The sequence below is a fragment of the Haliotis asinina genome, chromosome 8 (assembly GCF_037392515.1).
Source record: "Haliotis asinina isolate JCU_RB_2024 chromosome 8, JCU_Hal_asi_v2, whole genome shotgun sequence".
Lineage (NCBI taxonomy): Eukaryota > Metazoa > Mollusca > Gastropoda > Lepetellida > Haliotidae > Haliotis > Haliotis asinina.
The window spans coordinates 49,940,723-49,962,580 of record NC_090287.1 but is presented as its reverse complement, the minus strand read 5'-3'; the positions used below and the strand labels follow the sequence as shown (position 1 = coordinate 49,962,580).

General features: G+C 38.4%; 2 protein-coding genes across 3 annotated transcripts in view; both read right to left on the bottom strand.

Moving 5' to 3' along the window:
- Window positions 1-21,858, bottom strand: part of LOC137293473 (SNW domain-containing protein 1-like) — a 123,154-nt gene that overhangs the window by 54,252 nt on the left and 47,044 nt on the right. The window lies entirely within an intron of this gene.
- On the bottom strand, window positions 4,725-21,796 carry LOC137294577 (uncharacterized). 2 transcript variants are annotated; one of them, XM_067825623.1, is made up of 8 exons: window positions 21,601-21,796; window positions 19,504-21,008; window positions 19,232-19,357; window positions 16,078-16,513; window positions 15,729-15,971; window positions 12,321-12,466; window positions 11,424-11,466; window positions 4,725-8,874 (listed from the first exon to the last, which is right to left on the bottom strand). In XM_067825623.1, exons 2-8 carry the CDS (start codon window positions 20,987-20,989, stop codon window positions 8,829-8,831), a joined length of 2,526 nt encoding a protein of 841 aa, XP_067681724.1. In that variant the 5' UTR covers window positions 20,990-21,008; window positions 21,601-21,796; the 3' UTR covers window positions 4,725-8,828. The 2 variants fall into 2 exon arrangements, with proteins under 2 accessions (XP_067681724.1, XP_067681723.1); XM_067825622.1 differs by having other exon boundaries at window positions 21,428-21,605.

Below are 21,858 nucleotides of genomic sequence, written 5' to 3'. Positions count from 1 at the left end.
TTGTCCCGATTCAGATAACGTCAACTGCATATTCTGGTCTTGACGTGAACGTTTCTCCATTTCACCCCGCGCGTGCTTGATAGGGTACAGGTTCGAAGAAACATCTGGCCAAGGGAGTACTGAAATGTACTGCTGCTGCTGTATTCAGGCAGTTCTTACCGTTCGCGCCACGTTCTTACTCCGTTCCCAGTGTGTGCAATCCCAATAGCAATCCTGTCCTGGTCCGATTTTTTAAAGTGTCCAGCACGCTTGCCAGTTCTCATTCCCGTTCTCAGTTTCAAGGTGGAAACATCGACATCATGATGTCTCCAAGGAAGAAGAAGAAGGGTGGACAAAAAGGCAGGTCTTGGGAAATGCGTTCAAGAAGTTCTCCAAACCGGGGATGGGCGATTCACAAGAAAAATAGGAGGACTCATCATCATCATGGGTTCCTCCGTCAGTTGTTAATAAAGATATTCGCCACCTGATCAGGTCTAAGCCAGTTCCTCAACAAACAAGTTCTTCTTTTCCTCCGTTCACGCTCCGCAGTAAGCCAGCATTGAACATGTTGATAGCTGTGAGCTTGTTCATGTTTCACAGGAAGAAATATCTGTCTAACTGACGAAATGTTACAAATGCACGTAAGTTTACCCTACCTTGTCATATTGTACTGCACGCGGCGTTGAGGAAATAAAAACTGTCTGAGAACTACATAAACGTACTAACAACGGGTAGAATGTAATGAGAACCCATTGCGATCTTTGCGACCCAAGTAGAAACGTACAATGAACGACTTCAGAACAATTCATTTTGTTTGCAATTGATGCCCAAATGCACATTGAGGACAACTCGCCAAAACGCACCAAAATCTGTTTTCCTCAATAAATGCAATAAATTGTGAACGGGAAGAAATTCATGCGTTTCCTTTTGCACGCACATTCCATGCACCATTTCCAGTAAAATTCGGGGGTTTCAATGCTCTTGCGACAGTTGACAATGTTAAAGGTCACATGCAGCCAAAACCTGAAACATAATTAAAACACAATTATCACTTATTCATGACATATAATATACATTGCTGCTTGTAAAAAAAACAACAAATAAACAAAATTATAAGCGTGCAATCGCAATTCAAAAGTGCAGTATTTTGTACTTGGGCTTACTTCCCTCGAAACGAAGCCCTCTGGAGATCGAACTCAGTCATAGCGGGTGGGCATGCACTCAAGTGTAACGACGGCTTCCGATTGGCTGGTTCATTTGCTGATACGCTGAGGGTTCATTGTGTGTACAGAAAGATGATCTGTTTGATGGGCATTTTAGAAGTATGGCGAGTCACAAGAAAGTAAGATTCTTTATGGATAACAACTTCTTTTATTGTACTTGATGCGTCGTTTCTGTATGGATTCATATACCATTTTCAAACAAAACCATATACACTAGAAGAATTTGTTATCCATAAAGAATGTGTATAGAGATATTGGGTTTTGTAAATACATGTTCTCTGAATTTGCGTTCGATTAAATAAAAAATCATCTCAGTAGAGATGATGAACTACTGCGTGTCTGAAAACTGTCATTTGTCCAAGTACAAAACAGGACTTGAAACTGAAAGAGTTTGCATCAGTTTCCGTCACATCCAGTTATCCGAGAAAAACGGATGTGGTTTGTTTGCATTCCACAGACATAAAAAGCATGTAGTGTGTACAAGTATCACACCTGTCTAAGTATATAATGTGGTAGAGACAGGACTCTGCACGAGTCACAAATCAATATATTTTGTTTATGGCGTATGGCCTGATAGATGTTAAGTTCAAATTGGATGTGGTCAAAGATTGGAGCTGTGTATTGCATATTGTCTTTAGCAGACAGGCAGGCATATATGTGTCAATAAACCAGACATTGAGCTTTCTCTGTGACAGAGGCTGCTTACCACAATCAACAATTTTTTTAAAGGTAACGAGTAGATTATTTACTTGTTTGTGTACACAACCAAGATTAAACTACTGCTCAGGACTGTATCAAGCTCCGCGAACCTATTCAGTGTGCATGCGTTATGGGCGCTGGGGGAAATTTATATAATTAGAGAATCGTTTAAACTTCGATTTCGCGGGTTTTTTGTCATCGCGTTTTTTCAACTTTATTGGTTGAATTGGCATTTTTGATGATTTGTTTCAGTAAGTGCATACCGAAAGGTATAAGAATCTGCAAAGTTGTGTTTTACGTTGCATGTGACTTTTAAATTTGGTGTTAAAGTCATGCCTAGATTTGCTGAGGCTCAGCGCAACAATGCCATTGGTCATTTGGAGGCTGGGGAGTCTCAGTCTGCGATTGCAAGGCAACTGGATGTGTCACAGAGTATCAGCAAGACTTTGGCATCACTACCAGCAGCAAGAGTCAACACGTGATCGCCCCAGGTCAGGTCGACCCCGTGTGACCACTCCCACTCAGGACAGGTTTATTCGGCGTCGGTATTTGAGGAACAGGTCCACCACAGCATCCTCCACAACTTCGGTAGTGCCAGGACTCAGAACAATTTCTGATAAGACTGAGGAACCGCTTACGTGAGGCTGGTATTCGTTGCAGAAGACCTACACGTCAACATCGGAAACAACGCAGACAGTGGTGTTGCCAACGTCTCCCATGGCTATTACAAACGTGGAGAACTGTTATCTTCAGTGAGGAGTCACGTTACATGATATTACGTCCTGACGGAAGGGCACGTGTGTATCGGCGTCGTAACGAACGCTACGCTGCGACTTGTGTACAAGAAGCGGACAGATTTAGTGGTAAAAGTGTCATGGTTTGGGCTGGAATCTCATACAGTGGCAGGACAGATCTCAGCAAGATTTTCAGCATGATAAGGCTCGGCCGCAGAAGTAAGAAAAAAACAGGAATTTCCATGCCTAGAACAACGTTCAGGTTCTTGATTGGCCCTCACGATCACGGGATCTTAACCTATTGAACATTTGTGGGACGAATTGGACCCTCAGCCACAGACGTTACCTGCTCTGTTTGTGGCCTCGAGGGAAGAGTACCACCTCATTCCAAGGCACTTCATCCGGAATCTGGTCCAGTCTATGGGACGCCGATGTTAAGTAACCACTGATGCAAACTGTGGCCACTCAAGATACCGATTGCTCTGCGACCTTCACCTTAAAACAATTGTCATTTGTGACGTACAGTTTCTTGCAGCATTGGACCGTTAATGTTCATTCAGGTTTTCTTCATGACTGCCCTGTATTACTGAACCTTTTGTGTATAAATTGATAACAATTTTCAGCTATGCGTTTCTTTTTTGAGTAGTATATATACAGACCATATGTTGTAGATTATCCCAAGTAAGAGAGCTCCGAAAATCTAAGTCCTGGGCTAGATTTTCAAGCTCTCTTAGAGCAAGATAGTCATAGGTTAATGTTAATGTATGGCACTTAGACTATCTTTGCGCCAACAGAGCTTCGAAAATCTACACCCTGGAGATTAATCAACCCTTCTAAAACTTTCAATGTCAGCTGTGTGAACCTAAATTTGCATGCGAAGTGTAAGTTCATTGTGCACAAAGTGCACATGCCACGCGTGATATGTGACATAAAATTTAATGGAAAGTGCATTGCTACATGATTAGTTATGATTATTTTTATGACTTTTCAAATAACTCTTATTGTATGAAATTTAATATTCTGCAGAGATACTTTTTTACCCTTCAGTATGCGTTAAACTTAACTATTTGCATACACATTTACATGCCAACAAGGAAACAGGGAAAATCTTATTTGGAAGGGCCATCTGAAACCATGTAAATATTATTTGTTAAATTTAAAAACAGTTTAGTGTATTCAATATTCAATAAAAGCCCAAACATTACTACCAGAGAGTGGTGATATCAGGTGATCGAGAAATGCTGAGTACACCCAACTTCAAGCCAATGGTAACCTAAAACAAATACTCCAATATATGGTACAGGTCAAAATACAGATTTACAAGGGACACTATTTTTTGTCACTGCCAAATTTTATGGGTCACATAAAACATTTGAGAAAGCTTTACTGAGACCTTGAATGTCGTAAGCTTGGTCATACAGTTTCTGAGGAAGAGTGCACCTGTTTATTAGGCTGACCAATTAATGTGGTGCAAGGTCACATGATTCAGAGTAGATATATATTATTGACTATATTTTGGCCTCAACCCATGAAGTGATTTCAAAACTTAATTTTATTTGTTACTAGTCCTAATCATTTCCTGTCACAGATTTTCTTAAAAAGGTGGAAGACACATGACAGATTGATATTTTAATTTATTCTTTCCAAATGAAATATTCTAAATGGTACATTAATAAAAGAAAACCAGCATCTGTGATTTATCAAAAAATAACATAACAAAACTTATCCACGATATGATCATGTACAGAAAATCAGAAAAACATAGCAGTTCTGGAGAAGAATTTGAGATGCTGGATAATTATTATTTATACATGTGGTAAAACATAACATAAGGTTAGCCTGCTTTGATCACATGGAAGCTTGATTAGAGAGGCAAGATGTTTATCACCTCATGTAAATGTGTGATGTGGGTAAACTGTGAAACAAAAATCTGGGCAGACTTGAATTCACACTGATGATCTAAGGGTTCTGGAACACCTGAGGGAAAATTGTGCCTCAGATGAGTCCTGAATGCCTCAAAATATGTGTAGATAGCTGGTCCTTCAGTCAATGGAATGGCAGGAACAAAGAGACAACAGGATACGTGGCATTTGAAGGTGAGGGAAAGTTTGTAATATTGCACTGGGAACTTTAAATAAATACACAATTTGAATGTGGTCCACATCCTTGTATTAGGTACATACATACATCAAAACCAATTCTTTAGACAATCATATATACAGTTATTATACAAATTCTGAGAGGGGAATAATGAAACAAAACATAACAATTATGATCTATCTAAAATAAACATCACTTGGAATAATAAGGTGAAAATATTTCTATGACAAACATAACAAAGACATCAACTTCCTGTGTGGAGTCCCATAATTTAAAGCACACTTTAATACACTTTATAAATGGACTGTCAGATTTAAACAAGTGAGGGTTAAGTAGCTGGCGGTTAAATATTGCGCTAATAATTATTGCACCCTTATCATGACATGCACACATGCTGTGTGTCTGTGCAAGCACATGTACTTGTACTAGTCAAATGTTCTGTTCATTTCGCTAGCCCACTGATCCACATGCTGAATTGGATACCTCACTGAAACAAATTATTCAGACTCTCTGCCAACCAGTCTTTGGTTATTCCATTATTGCTGAGTGCCAGACAGTCACACTCACAACCTTAGTATGAAGCAGCCATGGGATGGAACCATTAACTCCAGGGACTAGGCCAGGGAAACAGTCTGATTATGATGTGTAATCTGGATAATTGTGTATACATTAACAACATGAGGTGTTTTTTCAAATCTCTGTTACAACTTAAACATATATCTTTAAACATCTGCACTAAACATATCATGCTTTGTTGTTCTAAAACAAATATAGTCATGACACATGTATTCCCATTTGTTTGACTGAGCAGCCCTGATCCAAGTCTCCTGGTGGTGTAAACTATCACCAAGGTATTGTTGGAAATAAAATAAAAAGAACCCAACTGTTTTTAGGCTGTTACACTGTATCCTGAAAATTTACATAAATTTACACAACCTTCCTGGGTCTTCAGTGGGCTGAGTAATAGGATATTCAGAAAAGCATACTTATTCGTAAAATCGGACAAAGCTTTGAAAAAATATGAATAGTTGCTGAAAACAATAGATCAGACTGTAGATGGTGTTTAGGTTGCTCTACCAAGCATGAGGACCGACCATCGACTCGCTTGGCATAGAGTGCATGTGCTGCCTGCAGGCACAAGGTGTCTGCTCAAGATTTTGTGCTTTTTCATGTGTGTTGAATACGTCTTGTCTATTGATTAACATTGTACATGTCTTTCTTTCATAAGCTTTATGTTGAGACATGTAAACAAGGTATGATACCCTCAGAAAAGCTTAAATCAGTCATCATATTAAATGTGTTAAAAACATATGGGTGGCATGGCCACCCAAATACCAACAGGAATCGGTGTTCCTTGTAAATTGTTATCACATGCTTCTCTAGTTTAAATCTCCTAAACGATTATCTTATCTCAGCTAATATCTCTATCCCACAGCCTGAGCCTAACTACCGTCGGTAACACCTGTCCTGGTTTTGCTTTTGAGATGTCCCTTCCTACCTGTTTCTTTTTACTCTAATAGTGAGACTCCACGCTAGCTACATCCTTAATAGTTGCAGTATTATCATTATCATATTTTACGACATGAAATGAAGCTAGGTTTATTTTCCAAATGGGCATTCAAAAAGTGCTCTTTGTAATACATTATCATTGCACACTAATTTGCATAAAGCTGTTGTCTATTTTAAGTAAGTCGCTTTGGACTTTGGAAAATCATGAATTGTTCATTTCTACACTAATCTCTTTGCAGTCAAGTCCCTTTTTACAGTTTTGTTTTCCCCTCCCACTGAGACTGTAGTTAGGCCAAATTTAGTTTAACAGATATTTCACCCTTTTACACATTAACTATACTGTCCATATAAATGTGAAAAGAATTCACAGTGCCATAGTGTACCAAGCCCAGAACTGATGTTGGTACAGGTTGAATATTGCACAAAAAACATTCAATCACTCCTTTTTGGATAGAGCATTCTCCCAACATTTCTTAGTGAAAGAGAAGTTATATAATGGTAAACATTCAATATCCATAAACATAAATGTTTTGTAAAGTTTACGTCCCTATTTCAACAACCCCATCCCCACCCCAAAATGTTCAATTACCAAACAATATTTCATTTGGACACTATTGTATCATATATTGATGTATTGAGCATGGTGCCAGTGATTGTCAAAATGTGCACAATGACATGATATGCTATAAATTTGATAAATATTAATACATGTATACATTTGCAGTCTTGTAAATTATCACTTTGCTTTGACTATACATAACACAAAAATCATGCTATCAACTGATGACAATTGAATGACTTACAATCCAATGTTATCTTTCACATATCAACAATGAATGATTTCTCTGATGCTTTGCATTTTTTATACATGATGTATAAAAAAATAAATGTGATAAATAGAAAACAATCATTTCAAAACACAGCCAGTCTATGTTGGACACAATGCCTTGTATTATTTCAAGATCACTGGAGCTGTTACAAGAAGAATGAGTCATTAAATACTTCTTATAACAGGAGTTAAGTGTTATCAGGAAGTGTCAGCTTAAAGGTCGCATGCAACCAAAAAATCAAGCATAATTAAAATACAATTATCACTTATTCATTACATATAATATATATTGCTGCTTGTAAAAAACCCCAAATAAACAAAATTAAGCGTGCAATCGCAATTCAAAAGTGCAATACTTGGGCATGGGCTTTGTACTTGGGCTTACTTTCCTCGAAACGAAGCCTTCGGGGAACTGAGCCCTGTCATAGCGGGTGGGTGTGCACACAATAATGAGGGCTTCCAATTGGCTGGTTCATTTGCTGATACACTGAGGGCTCATTGTGTGTACAGAAAGATGATCTGTTTGATGGGCATTTTAGAAGTATGGTGAGTCACAAGAAAGTAAGATTCTTTATGGATAACAACTTCTTTTATTGTACTTGATGCGTCGTTTCTGTATGGATTCATATACCATTGTCAAACAAAACCATATACACTAGAAGAATTTGTTATCCATAAAGAATGTGTATAGAGATGTTGGGTTTTGTAAATACATGTTCTCTGAATTTGCATTTGATCCCATCAAAAATCATCTCAGTAGAGATGATGAACTACTGCGTGTCTGAAAACTGTCATTTGTCCAAGTACAAAACAGGACTTGAAACTGAAAGAGTTTGCATCAGTTTCCGTCAGATCAAGTCATCCAAGAAAACTGGATGCAGTTTGTTTGCAACCAAACCTTTAGCAGACAGGCAGGCAGACATATACGTGTTAATAAACCAGACACTGAGCTTTCTCTTTGACAGAGGCTGCTAACCACAATCAACATGTTTTGTTTTTTTTGTGTGTAACGAGTAGATTATTTACTTGTTTGTGTACACAACCAAGATTAGACTACTGCTCACGACCTCCTACTCCAGGCATGCATACTGTTTCAAGCTCCGGGAACCTATTCACTGCGCATAAGAGCAGCACAGCACAGCTGTCGGAACCACCTTTTTCCCCAGTGCTGGTGGAAATTTAGTGAATCGTTTAAACTCTGATTTTGTGGGCTTTCTTTTTCGTCGCATTTTTTTCAACTATAGAGGTTGAAATGGCATTTTTGATGATTTGTTTCAGTAAGTGCATACCGAAAGGTATCAGAATCTGCAAAGTTGTGTTTTACGTCGCATGTGACCTTTAAGGAGGAAAGATAAATGAATGCAGGTGTTATACAGTTTTTATCCAACCTCATGTAAGAATGTCGAGTTTTGACTGGTTCACATGACTCTGATAAAGAACCATATACACCCGTCACGATCCGCGAGCTGGGAGTACAAAAGTCATAATATTCTGCCACACCTAATATGGTTCACACAAATCACAATTTGGGCAGTATATCACAGCATGTTTGTGTGTTGTTGTTTACCACCACACCTGCAGTATTCAATGTCCAAAATGGGGTCTTGTGAATTGTGACAAGACAATCCAGTGACTGATACTAACAACAATGGTACATGTTGCTGGGATACAACACCATGTCATCCAGTATGTCATCATATCCAATTAGGAATCCTGACATTCTGACGTGTCGGTTGTCATGAGGTCAAGAAGATCCTAGTAGTCGCTGTCATCATCAACATCAGACCCATCCTCATTGTAGCTGCAACAGTAGAACATTACAGAATCCTAATGCTATCAAGCCTGATGGCTCAGTGAGAATGTGCTTTTTAAGCAATAAAATACACAAACACTAAAAGTTAGTCATTAGCTTGGACTACAATATATAAGAAAATGACCTTCCACATAACAGTATCTAAGTTGCAATACATGTAATGGTAAACCTATTTAAACTGTAGTAAAAGGTAAAATGTATGTACAGACATTCGTACACACAAGCTATAACAATTCAATTTGGACACAAGGCAAACTATTGTTTCACTACTGGTTTATCTAATTCATTCAGATGTATGTGTACACAAGCAACTCAAAATTTGTTAGTATTAGCTTATGGGGACACAGCTTGCACCTTTGACACAGATATACAACTTATCTCAAGTTCTGATTTACATGAAAACCTGTGCAGACGTTTGCTCAAATTCTTTCTTCAGCATCATTTCCTTTACATTTTACATTTCAGTTTAGCTAACAAGAATTTTACTGGATAGGATTATACACATAGCTTAAGTTGTGAACTGGGAACATACACATCACACATATCAGAGAATCTCAACATGATTCACAGAATATTATCTTCTTGCCATCAATCAAGTGGGAAAAATTAAAACAAAAAGACATGGTCATCCCCCTGCCATATGGCTCCTGAGCCCGCTTGCACAGAGCAATCTTAGTTACAATCAATCTTAGGCCCCTACAATCAACTTTACAATCACCGTACAATTGTCCTAATCCACTTGCACAAACACGATCTTAAGACAGCAAGGATTTAAGATCGTGATCTTAACTAAGATCGAACTCTTCATTGTTGGAGGTGGAAATTTCTTAAACTTGACTCCTGTCTACAGTTGTCTGTAAGTGTGCATAGCATGCAGCGAAAATAAAATGTGGAACTGGTTACTGCATACAACTCACATTCCTTCTTTAATCACACCCGGCAGAATTTTCATGAAAACAAAAAAAAATTTAAAACTGAAGTAATTGACAAAATGAAAGGTAACATATATAATCACTCGTACCTCGTGACTGTGGGGATGTTGTGGAAAATGCATGACAGGGAAATATGAAAACGATATTATTCCGTGGGTGTTGTATGTGTTGTTAAATACCATATGTTACATCCACAGTCTGTTAATAACTTTACACTATTTTTTTAATAATTATTTTTCCTTTTGTTAAAAAAAAAAAAATTACGCAAATTTCATGTACCTCAGCAAGTGTATTTTTCCTGTTTGAAGAAAACTTGTATTATATTTAAAATGCACAGATTAAAACTGTTGTCTCTCGTCGGATTTAAATGTATATTTTAGAACTAGAAAGAAACATAACTTTGTATGATATCCAAATGTAGATTACTTTAATGATAAAGTAAGACAAAATCATTGACCAAAAAGAAATATATGTGGAGATCCGCAATGTCACAACATAACATCCATTGTATTTGGGCATGGCAGATTTTACAACAACGGCATAATGTGCAATGGGAATCCACTCCCATCCCTGACTCTGAGGGTGCGGGTTCGAATCCCGGATGGGACTCAACCAAAAGCAGTACTAGAATTTGTACTTTACTGAGAAATTGAAATCCCAAATATGACACATGTTGCACTCCCATCTTGCGTAAAAATTGAGATTAACTGCCCTTGAGTTATTGAAAAGGTCATGGCCACTGCTAATCGCATGCAGACGCCTTTCATTACTATCCTTTCCTTGTTTATCAAAAAGCTATGGTGTTCATACTTTTTCCCACACTGAATCGGGTGAGAATTGCACTTTATGATATCGACTTGATAATGATTTTGTTCACTATCGCAAATAACGATATCTCTGACGTTAAATTGATGTTGCATTCTCTGTGTTGTTGAAGTGTCAAGGCGAATCATACAGTTTTATGCAATGTAATAGCAATCCCCAAACGTAAAGCTAATTATTTGCATGAAACTGAAACCAACTTGTACACCATTTTGCTACTGACTGCAATGATCTTAGCACCTTACAATTGGTTCTGACCAATTGTAAGTTTTGATTGTAACTTACAATGATCTTGGCCTACAATTTGATGGCGATTGTAGCCAAAGTCTAAGATCACGATCTTAAGGATTTACAATAATTGTAGTGGCAAGATCATTTTGTGCAAGTGGGCCCTGTTCTTTAACTCCACCATGACATTCAGTTACTGAAATAATCTGTTCCCATTGGGGATATCATGCTCTAAGTCAAGAAACACATGACATGTGCCATAACTCCACAAGAAATTGTTACCTGGTTTCTGTTTTCGACCTTCATGTCCTGAAAACACATGCCAAATTTGGTTTCTCTATCTATATCGGCTTCTGAGTGAATCTGTCCCTATCATCTCAGACAGATGACAGATGGAGCTTAAACCTATTCTCCCTCCATCTTTCTGGCAGGGGATAATAATGTGAAAGTATGAACTGTGTACATATTTTGGCATATGTTTGAACATAATCAATGCTTGTTTAACTTCAGTGCACAACACAAACAAAAAGACAAAAGCTTTTGGAGATAGCTTACTCATCATAACCACCATCTTCACTGAAACCGGCACCCATTTTATCTGAAAGAAATGATCAAATCAAAGGTGGAGTTAAATAAAGTTTAACACTGTATTTTAGTCACGGTCACAGTTATTGCACTCACATATCCATGGACATCACAAGAAACTGCTTCTTTTATGTTTAGTGCCTGTCCTAAGAGGTACCATGCCATGGTTCAACATGGCAACCATACTCAGACACACCATTCTGAAACCTATCTTTGTTTTACCTTCAAAAAATGCTAAGCGGTAGGCAAAGTAACAAGTACCTCTACTGCAGCCTGAGAATTAAACCACCAACCTTCTGCTCTCCTGGCACATGTTCATTCCATTAGACAATGGTGGATGTCTAAATTTAAGTCAAATATATTTCACAGCAAAGTGTGATAAAAATGTAAACTATATATTACTGGTGTTACTGAACAGCTGAAATTATTAATAAAACTGTAAACCCTTGTGTGTAATGGATATTATGACATCAATTACAGAGCTACATCATACTTCCCTCCCAATGTTGAACAAAATTTTCATCTTCTCAGTGAACATTCCTTTAGTCTAGATGATTCTACAAGACAAATAACTGACATTGCTACAGTGACATTGCTACCGGATGATGCTACAAGCTCGATGATGGTACCAGCCTAATGTGAAATGACACTACAGGCTTAAGCACTGATGACACCACAAGTTTGATGAGTGCACACTACAAGCATGATCACTGATGACATTACAAGGCTGATGGTGATGACAAAACAAGCCTGATGACTTATGAAATGATAAGTTTGACACAAGTTGACAGCAATGACAAGCCTGATGACCTGATACTACAAGTCTGATTACTGTTGGTAGAGCTATTTCTGAGTGACACTACTTACATTCTTGAACAAGTTTCCTGGGGTCGTACTTCAGTGAGTTAATGTCTGCATCAGGATGATCCTTCAGATATTGTACCTTGGCCTCCTCAGCTGCCTTCTCCATCTCCTCTGCATGAATCCTTTGGGCATCCTCAGTGTTGCTGCATCTGTGGACAGACAAAAATGTTCAGCACCTCAATGTAACTGACTAGTGACATGTTTTTAAATCAAATTTTTCAGTGTCCCTATATCTGAAGCATCAGTACAGCTGCTTACCATTATGACATGGGACACGCATTTACATTTAAAGGTTTACACATTATTTACAAACCAATTTAGTTCTCATAAGCAAAACCATTTTTTTTTCAGAATTTAATACCTTTGAAAATTGAAAATTTTAACGATAAATTGTATATTCGGAGGCAACTTTTGTTCTCATAAACGGAGCTAATCAGGTTTCTCCACCTTGCTCCGATTTCCTGAAAGGCCAAGTAAATGTCTCAATTGTATGAGTGGCATTCTAGAAGTTGCAGGTATAGAGATAACGCAACTTTATGGATGATCAACATCTTTATTTTAACAATCGGGGCATTTTGGTATAGGTTCTTATACTGTTTTCAAGCAAATAGGGGAATGATGGGGTACACCAGTATATACACAAGAAAAGATAACAATAACAGAGTGGGAAAACAAATCATCAAAGAAAGTTACATGATGGGCTACAATGACATGATGATGACCTGAAGATAACAAAATGAGAGGAGTGGGACTATGATTACAATAGGCAAAAGGAAGCTAATTTGGCAGAAGTCAAGATGGTTGGAGATTAATTAGTGGGAAGCCTCTGGTGAGAAATGAGTTAAGGGAGGTTGATGAGAAGCCAGTGTGGGTTGAGTGGATACTTAGTAATTATTTGAGGATAAGGTGTGGTTGTAGTGTGGTTGTAAATGTCTCAATTGTTAAAACAAAAAAGATGATCATCCAAGCAGTTGTATGATCTCTAAATTCCAGTCTGTTTACCCTAATCTTGTCATCCACTGCTTAAAAACCATCTCCCACGATCACAATACTGGTGACAGAAGTTCCCTTTAGAACAACAGTAATTAACTCTTTCTGTGTACCAAAGTTAGTCAACTATGCGTCCAGAACTTAGGAGCGCAGCACTTTGAACATCACTGGTGTTCAGTATTCAGGCTTCACTGACATGACTGCTTCTTAAAGCAGCAATCAGTAAGTACAAGTGTCCATCATCTCTGCATTCTAGTATAAGGCTGTACATCCCAGTCTGTGACTAAGTTGCTCAGTGTCAACTATACGACTAAGATTTTCATTGGTCGATCATTCCTTGGTTTCTTGGATGAAAAAGGCCCACACTCCGCCATATTATGTCTGGAGTCCCAGTCCGCATGCTGCTGGGACCCCACACTCTTATATTCAGCCAACTTTCCATAATTTAAATTGCTGCAGAGAGAGCATTTCAGATGCAAGATAAGTGAGGGGTAAACAGAGGAGGTCTTCTTACATTGTTGACAATATTTTCTTTTCCTTGAAGAAGAATCTCCTTACCCATGGTGGCATTAGGGATTCAAAGTGAACTTCAATTACAGCATGTCTGCAAAGCAGTTTGACAAGAAAGAGAATGATCAGAGAAGGAGTCACATGATCAACTGGAGGTCATGCTGCACGTTTCTCAGAGGCTACAAGGCTGACCAGAAATGGGAGCAGTGGGGATTATTCTGGCAAATGGTTCAGGAGAGGCCGGCAGCTTTGTTTAAAATTCATTTCCACTGTCAATTATGAGAGAGTGAGAAAGTACAAGACATGAGATAGGAAAAGTTTTTGGTTCAGAGTGTTCCAGTAAATGAGGCCAGAAACTTTGTTTATTTTTTATTTCACCTGTCGATCATGAGGAAGAGAGAAGGTACAAGACTTGAGATAGGATAACTTCATTCATTTTTATCATGCATGTAACTTTTTGGCTTTGCTGGCAGAAAAACAAATGCTGATTCTGAAAACTGCAGAGTTGTTATGATTTTTCCGTATTATTCATATGTCTTATTTCTGTCTCAGAGTTCTTTTCCCTCTGTATATGATGTTTGCATGGAGTGGTCAGAAACATATAAAATGCAATCACTTAATGATTATTCTCTCTTCTCTTTCTTTTTTGCTTTTGCTTACTGATGGGAAAATAGAACAAATGAACTTAGTGTGTTATTTGCTTCAGGAAACCAGTCTGGCTGTATAATATGTTGATGAAAAAATCATGAACAAAAATCAATATGTCTCCCTTAGAGCAACACCAATAAGGAATTTAAGTTGCTCAATGGGTGAAAGATTTCATCTACGCATTAGCATTGGTTCCATATAATATGAAGAAACTAAATGTCAAACCAGAAACATGCTGGTTAGAACAGTCTGAAAAGGAAGCAGACATTTCTAGAAGGCATGAGATATCCTCAAATACCACCACAGTGAAATGTTATTACCATGTTATGGTGAACTACATGTCTACTACTGGTACTAGAGTTTCTAACCATAGCAAAAACCTTCCACTCTATAGGTGTGATGTCGAATTCACATATACATGTATTCACGCGCTATAACTCATGTTCTTGATGTTATAAATGACAAAATACTGTAAATCATTAAAATTTTGCGAGCATGATATTTTTGCAAAAATTGCGAATGACTTAAGCTCGCAAAAATATCATGACGCAATTTGCTGGTAGAATGCAATGAATAATCAGCAAACAACCAGTCCTATCTTCGCTTTATTATTCACCACTTCATATAATTAACAACAGACCTAGACAATACACATATTAAGCAATGACAAAAAAGTGAGGAATGACTAATTACTAGCGTTACTCGTACTCACGTGTCACATGTCAAACAATGGATACCTGAACAAAAGTCACTCAATCAGTACATCCGATACTCCAGACAGGTGCCAGGCATACAACACACATTTCTTGGAGACTGTTTGAAAGGCCGGGACCATCCAGCAGGCGTGGATAGCTTTCATGACACTTACCTGGAGATCAACAGCTTCGCTGGCATTGACTAAACTGGTCCTTCATCAGTGCCAATTTATTAGAGTCATTCCATTTAATCCCTTTTGATTTTTTGTTTTGAAAATTAGGCAAGTCGCAAAAATATCGTGACGCAAAAACATGTGTAGGTTGCCACTCGCAAAAATATCATGATGCAAAAATTTTGTGATTTACAGAATCTACACCGATAATAACTGTCACTGTTTCCAGTTCATTTCTTGCTAACCTTGAGATTTGGTTGATGTGGTGACTAAACTGAAGGTCAGATATTTGGAAGCACCACCAGACAAACAGGTCATGACAGAAGCTCACTTAATCCAGTTAGAGTATTATAAAACACAAACGAGTAATTTTCCACCTTGCACTGCTTTCTTACCTGCCACCATTAAAGTGATCATAGTCTATGTCTGGTTCTCGGCAGACATAGCAACTTGTGGCACCACAGGAACACGTCATCTTGTTGCAACCAAAATCCTTGAAGAATCTCTTCTTGCATCGATGACAGGTTCTCAACATGGCCTCTGAGATACGGTTCTCGATGTAGGTCCTCATGCTTGTCTCCCCTTGTTTCTCAACCTCCTCACACTTCAAGGGCACATGATTGGGTTCCTTGCATAGCCTGGAAAATAATTCTTATGACCATATACTGAGCTGAGGCAGGCGGTAGATAAATCAAATAATGTCAGTATTTATGACTGAAAAAGATTTAAAATGAAAATACTGACCGACATGTCTCTTTGAGGCATTCTGGGTTAAGGCACCTGAATACTTTATCACTGGTATCAGACATGATGGTGGCAAAATTACAGAATGGGCACGAGACCAGATCAGGAATTTCAGCCAGTCGAATCTCTTCTTCTTGTAACCGAGACAACATTCTTGAAAACATTGCTGATGAAAGAACTTCCCGCAAGACAGTCAGTGGAATATCATATTCACATTCCCCTGTCAAGCAGGGAAACTTGGTCTTCCCTTCACCAAGTGCAGATTCTGTAGATCGACGGATACATTCGCGGCAGAAGAGATGGCCATCTGCACAGGCTGACAACTCCTCAAATAGAAGTTCATCATCAAAACAACATCCACATTCATACAGTTCACCATTTCTTCTTGCAGCTTGAAGTTTCCTTTTCCTCTCCAGTTCCATAAACAGGAAATGATCTGAAAAAGCAACAATAACCTATAAACAGTCTGTGTAAACTTAGTCTCAGTGTTATTCTCTCCACTACTGAGTCTAACAAACCCTAGTAGAAGGTCACGTCAGGTAACCTTTGAGCGACCTATGACCGCCCAATCAACAGCGAGACGATTAAATAGATTTAGCCAATCAGACAATGGCTACTACTTAGTGATCGGAGGGACTTGCAAAATATTCAGGTCTCTCCACAAACAAAAATCAGCATATAACACAGTTATTTGACCTGCAGTATATACGCTTTGGGGGTTCTGTTGACATGGTTACCATTAGCTAATATAGCTGTAAGATGAAATCCTTGAATATTGCCAGAAACACTATTTTCAGCGACTGTTTACTCCCCGTTGTCATGGTTGTAACATGTGTATCACTCAGAAGTGATCGTAAGCTAAATACCATTCAGAATCATTCGGGTACAAATGTTTTCGAGATAAAAAGTTCAAAAGGTGTGTGCGAATGTCCACTTTCACGACTTGGTAAGCTGTGTTCTGATTGGTCAATCTCAAAGGTTACCTGACGCGACCTCCCATAAGGTTTTGTTACTCAGTAGTGGAGTGTAATGAAAGTTTACTTAGACTCAACCTATTTAGAAAGCTAATCATAACACAGGAAACTGTTAAAGATATAATCTAACATACAGCAATCATGACAAAATGTCCTTATGAATGGGATGAAAACCATGATGTTTCACTTGACTTTCTGTCAGATTACTGTAGCAAAAACTAGCTTTTATTGCGGAGTAAAAAGTCATAAATGAACACTAAGAAACTGAAATACATTCAAAATCTTAAAATATCTTTGTTCAAATAGAGAATCTAGTTCTATATATTTATTTTTTTTTGTAAAATGATTAAATATGTTTAGATTAGAATTGGTATTTTACACTTATCCTGACCAATGCTTATTATGCTTGCCTCCTCCTTCTGTCTGAACATAGTGGAATGCTTGAATCCCTTGTTGTTCCCTTCTTTAAAGAGGATGTAGAATCAGTAATCAAAAAGAAACCTCACTTGACCCCGTGCATTTGGCATGCAAACCAGTCACATGACATTCCTGCTCTTCACTCTCTCCTAATACTTGTCCGGCACCCAGACATGACATTCCTGCTCTTCACTCTCTCCTAGTACTTGTCCGGCACCCAGACTTGCAAGGAAATCCAGAGTGTCATGAAAGGGGAAGGCAGGCGGGTTGACCTCATGAGTGAGGATATTAAGTATAAAAATATCAATTTTAATCAGAAAATTACATATTTTTCCTTATCCTGACTCTGTTTATTATGCTTGACAGAATCCGACAGAATCAGTGGTGGGTCACTGGTTGCCATGCACTTTAAGTCCTGTAACCCCACATGGAACTTGAAAGGGCACTATAGATTTGCAGACTTTCAACTTTCGTTCTTTAATTTTGGAGGGACCACAATTGTCAAAAACTCTTTCACAAACATGTACAGCTTGTCAATGCTGTACAGGTGAAATGTGAGGTGCAATGGACTTGGTGACCTTGTTGACCCTTGTTTGCTTATACAGAACGCTACCGTAGAGTTGTCTGTGTGAACTCTGAGCTACTTTCTTGTTGAGATGTGCGCCCCATCCTTGGAGGGATGCATCTATGAATAGATGAATTATGCAGTCTGACTCTGTTAGGTAATTTCCCTGCAGGCATTGTCTCTGTGTGTCCACACAGAAAATTACATATTTATATTGGTTAAATCTATTTAACCGTCTCGCATTTGATTAGAGTGTGATTGGTTGCTCAAAGGCTACCTGACGCGACCTTCTACTAGGTTTTGTTAGACTCAGTGGTGGAGTGTAACGAAATACACTGAGACGAAGTTTACTTAGACTGGACTGGAGATGGTAGATGCCACTGCACCAGATGAATGTCCCCGGGAGCCACTAGGCAATTCACCAGAATGATGAATTTCAGCATCAGACAACAGGCGGTTACTAGCGCTTTTATTAGCATGATTTGTAATTATCTGGCATGACTTGGTTATGCCTTCTATCATATTCCTTTGTATGCCTAAGAACAGCAAATATATAACAACTGAAATGTTGAATCGTTAAATTTTGACAAAGGATACAACTTGAGCTGAAAGAGCAAATGTCAGTGCAAGAAGGACAATATAAAAGTGGGGTCAGGCACCGACAACCGATATTTGCAATGAAAACAAGTTTTCATCAAATGTTATGAAACATATAACCATGAATACAAGTTAAAAAGGCAAACAAATTATGGTAATTTAATATTTTGGTATTAATTTTGTTACATGATGTAAATATATGGATCAAAAACCAAATACAGCTGTAATTTAGTTGACTACATGGAAGAAACTAGCAAAGGATATGTGCTATATCAGGTCCCCAATGGCCTCATGTCCGTCCTCTAGGGCGAATAAAGAGAGAGCATGGCTTGTCATGTGACTGGTTTGCACGCCAAATGCATGGGCTCAAGGCATGTCACTCGTTGGGTGAGTAATGATTTTACGTCCACTTCAATGAAGGGAACTTCAAGGCATTCAAATGTTCCACTATGTTCAGATAGAAGGAGACAGGCATAATAAGCATGAGTCAGGATGAGGCAGAATGCATACGTTTCCTCAGAGACTAACTTGTAGTTTATGCTGTTAAATGACTTTTCTTCAATGATGACAATGATAATAAATGCTTTTCAGTTGCTTTTACCTTTTATTCTCTGTTCATTTTGTGAGTAAAGTAGTTCATGGTAAAATCTCTCATCTGGTTCATCTGGGAAAGATAAACGCTCTGTTCGAGGTTCTTGTCTCAGTTTCTTTGTGTTGAAATGTTCTTCTGCATTAACAAAGAAAAAGAATACGTAAGAAGGATGCATGTGTTTTGGGGCAACAGCTTTCTAGAACCATTTGGTTTAGTTCAATGTTACCTTGATTTGGATAAAATAAAATTATACACCTTGTAGATGTAGTATGCATCTTTACCTTCCAAATCTGCTTTCAATCCTTTAAATTCCATGAGGGCTGGTGCTAAATGATGATTATATTTATCTAGCACCTTCTTCAGATAGCCAGCTTTGAACATTTCAAACTCATTTTTGACGTAGGCAAGGCAGTGCTGTTTATAACTGTCACTCATAACTGTATCTGTCTTTGAGAAATACTCCACTGGATCTGGAAATTTGGATAAGAAGTTTTCCATGTCAAACTTTAAATTCTTAAGCTGTCTTTGTTTAGCAATCTTTTGTTGCTTTTCCAAAATATCTTTCATTTTGGGATAGTTTCTTTTTTCAAACATTTGAGATGCCAGGTTTTTCACTCTCTCTGCATCATTTGCCTTTTCTTCCAGCTGTTCAAAGAGATAGTTGGGATCACAATCTGGGAATATTTCCCGCAGTTGATCAACCTCCTGTTGTAAACTGCAGGCACCTGGGAAAACTTTCCCTGAAGTTACCTCCCCTCCATCACTGGAAACTGACAAAGATGTGCCGAGGCTGCCTTTGGTTGAATGCAGAATTTCCTCTATGACAATTTGGACTCTATCTTTTCTATCATGGTGAGCTTCTATATATGCATAGATTTCATTCCTGTCCATATCTGGAAACATCTTAGCTACCTTTCTCATGTCCAAAAAAACTGGATCATTTCTCAGCTGTGGATCACTTGGTAGGGAATCATCTTTTTTCAACACAGGCTTGTCAACAACTTTTGTCAACTGCTCAATCACTTTCTGAACTTTATCACCATGGTTACTGAAAGACTCCAATAAAGCATAAACCTGATCAGGATTTGCTGCTGGGACCTTCGAGATCACCTTCTGCACCTCATCAAACAGATCCACTTCATTAGAAGCTCCAGCTGTATCTTTCATGTCCTGGAGAAACAGGTTAGCAACAATGTCTGTCCGGTCAGGGGCACCAGTATGCTTCTCCAAGAGTGCATAAATTTCAGCAGGATTTAATTTCACAGATGCAGCAACTAATTTGACTTTGTGAACCACAGATTTGACATCATCATACAGAGTTGATTTTGAAGCAGTTTCTCCATTATTTCCAGGGGCTTCACCTGCCTTTAAGTCTTCACCAGGTGGATTGTCAAGTAATGCTGTCGTTACAATGTCCATTCGGTTTGGGTTTCTTCTCTGCGATGCAAGTTTGTCATAAACAGCTGACACATCAACATTCGGCACCACAGATGCAATGACCTCTGCATCACGTTGAAGTGATGCAATTTTGACCATAGCTGGCTTATCATCTTGTGCCGTGTCTGACTTTTCTCCATTTTCAACAGTTACTGTTGTTCCATTTGTTACCACTCCACTGGCTGATACTGGTATATCATTTCCATCATCCACGGAACTGTTATTGATATCTACATCTACTTTAGCCTGTTTTGTTGGAGTAGCTGTCACATCTGTGTCAATGTCATTCAAATCTGATGCTGATCTCTTCAATGCTGGCTTGCTTTCCATCTTGTTTCTGTTATAATGCCTGTCAAAAATAAAAATATCATTACAAATATTGACCCTCACTTTGTTGTCAAAACAAATTCATATAATCTCACCTCCAAGGTACATCATTGACCTCCTTAACTCGAAACAAAATATTTTTTCTTACGCTTCAACACCTTTAACAGGCTTGTGCCTTCTTTCTTTAAATGCAAATTTATTCCTACTAATATTATCTTGTCTGGATACTGTTTGATATGTAGATACTAAGATATTATTCTACGATCTACACTTTCCTCCCAATCAGAATCACAAGTTCGGAAAACATATGGCAGGTGTGATAATCACGGTGACGCACATGAGGTAAGTGCGAACATGTCAATGCGAACATGCCCAATGTTTGTTGTGTGGACATCGTACGCGTGTTCACTAAATAAGCAATAATCATCAAAAGTTTTGCACCTGGAGGATGGTCTTTCTAATCATTCCAAATAAGAACTCCGGACAATTTTATTCGTTCACAGTGATATCTTTAAAATAAAAGCATAGCATACGAGTGTCGACACGACATGCACCAGTCAAACTATTTCGAAATTCAACCTTAAACTATCGCAATTTGTAGCGCAGGAACAGACCTGTTAGTTCCTCGAAGGGAGGTAAGCGAGTGAATTCATGTCATCACGCAACCCACTAAATATATGGAAGAACGAGTATAGAGCGGCCTTGGACTTCTAGAAAACATGCCCAGTGTTGGTAAAACCAGGAAGCCTATATCATGTATATAAGAGGGAGAAGACACTCCTCGAAAAGCCATTGAACGCCTCGTCACGTGACCAGTGTAGACAATATGGCGGCAGCTTAGTATTTAACGCTGAGCTCTTTTTTTAACTACT

Excerpts from the sequence above, each read along its gene's own strand:
- LOC137294577 (XM_067825623.1), bottom strand. The coding sequence starts at position 20,989 with ATGGAAAGCAAGCCAGCATTGAAGAGATCAGCATCAGATTTGAATGAC. Across the intron at positions 16,514-19,231 it reads AAATGAACAGAGAATAAAAG|ATCATTTCCTGTTTATGGAA; the intron begins GTAAAAGCAACT and ends TTGCTTTTTCAG. Across the intron at positions 15,972-16,077 it reads TGCCTCAAAGAGACATGTCG|GCTATGCAAGGAACCCAATC; the intron begins GTCAGTATTTTC and ends ATTATTTTCCAG.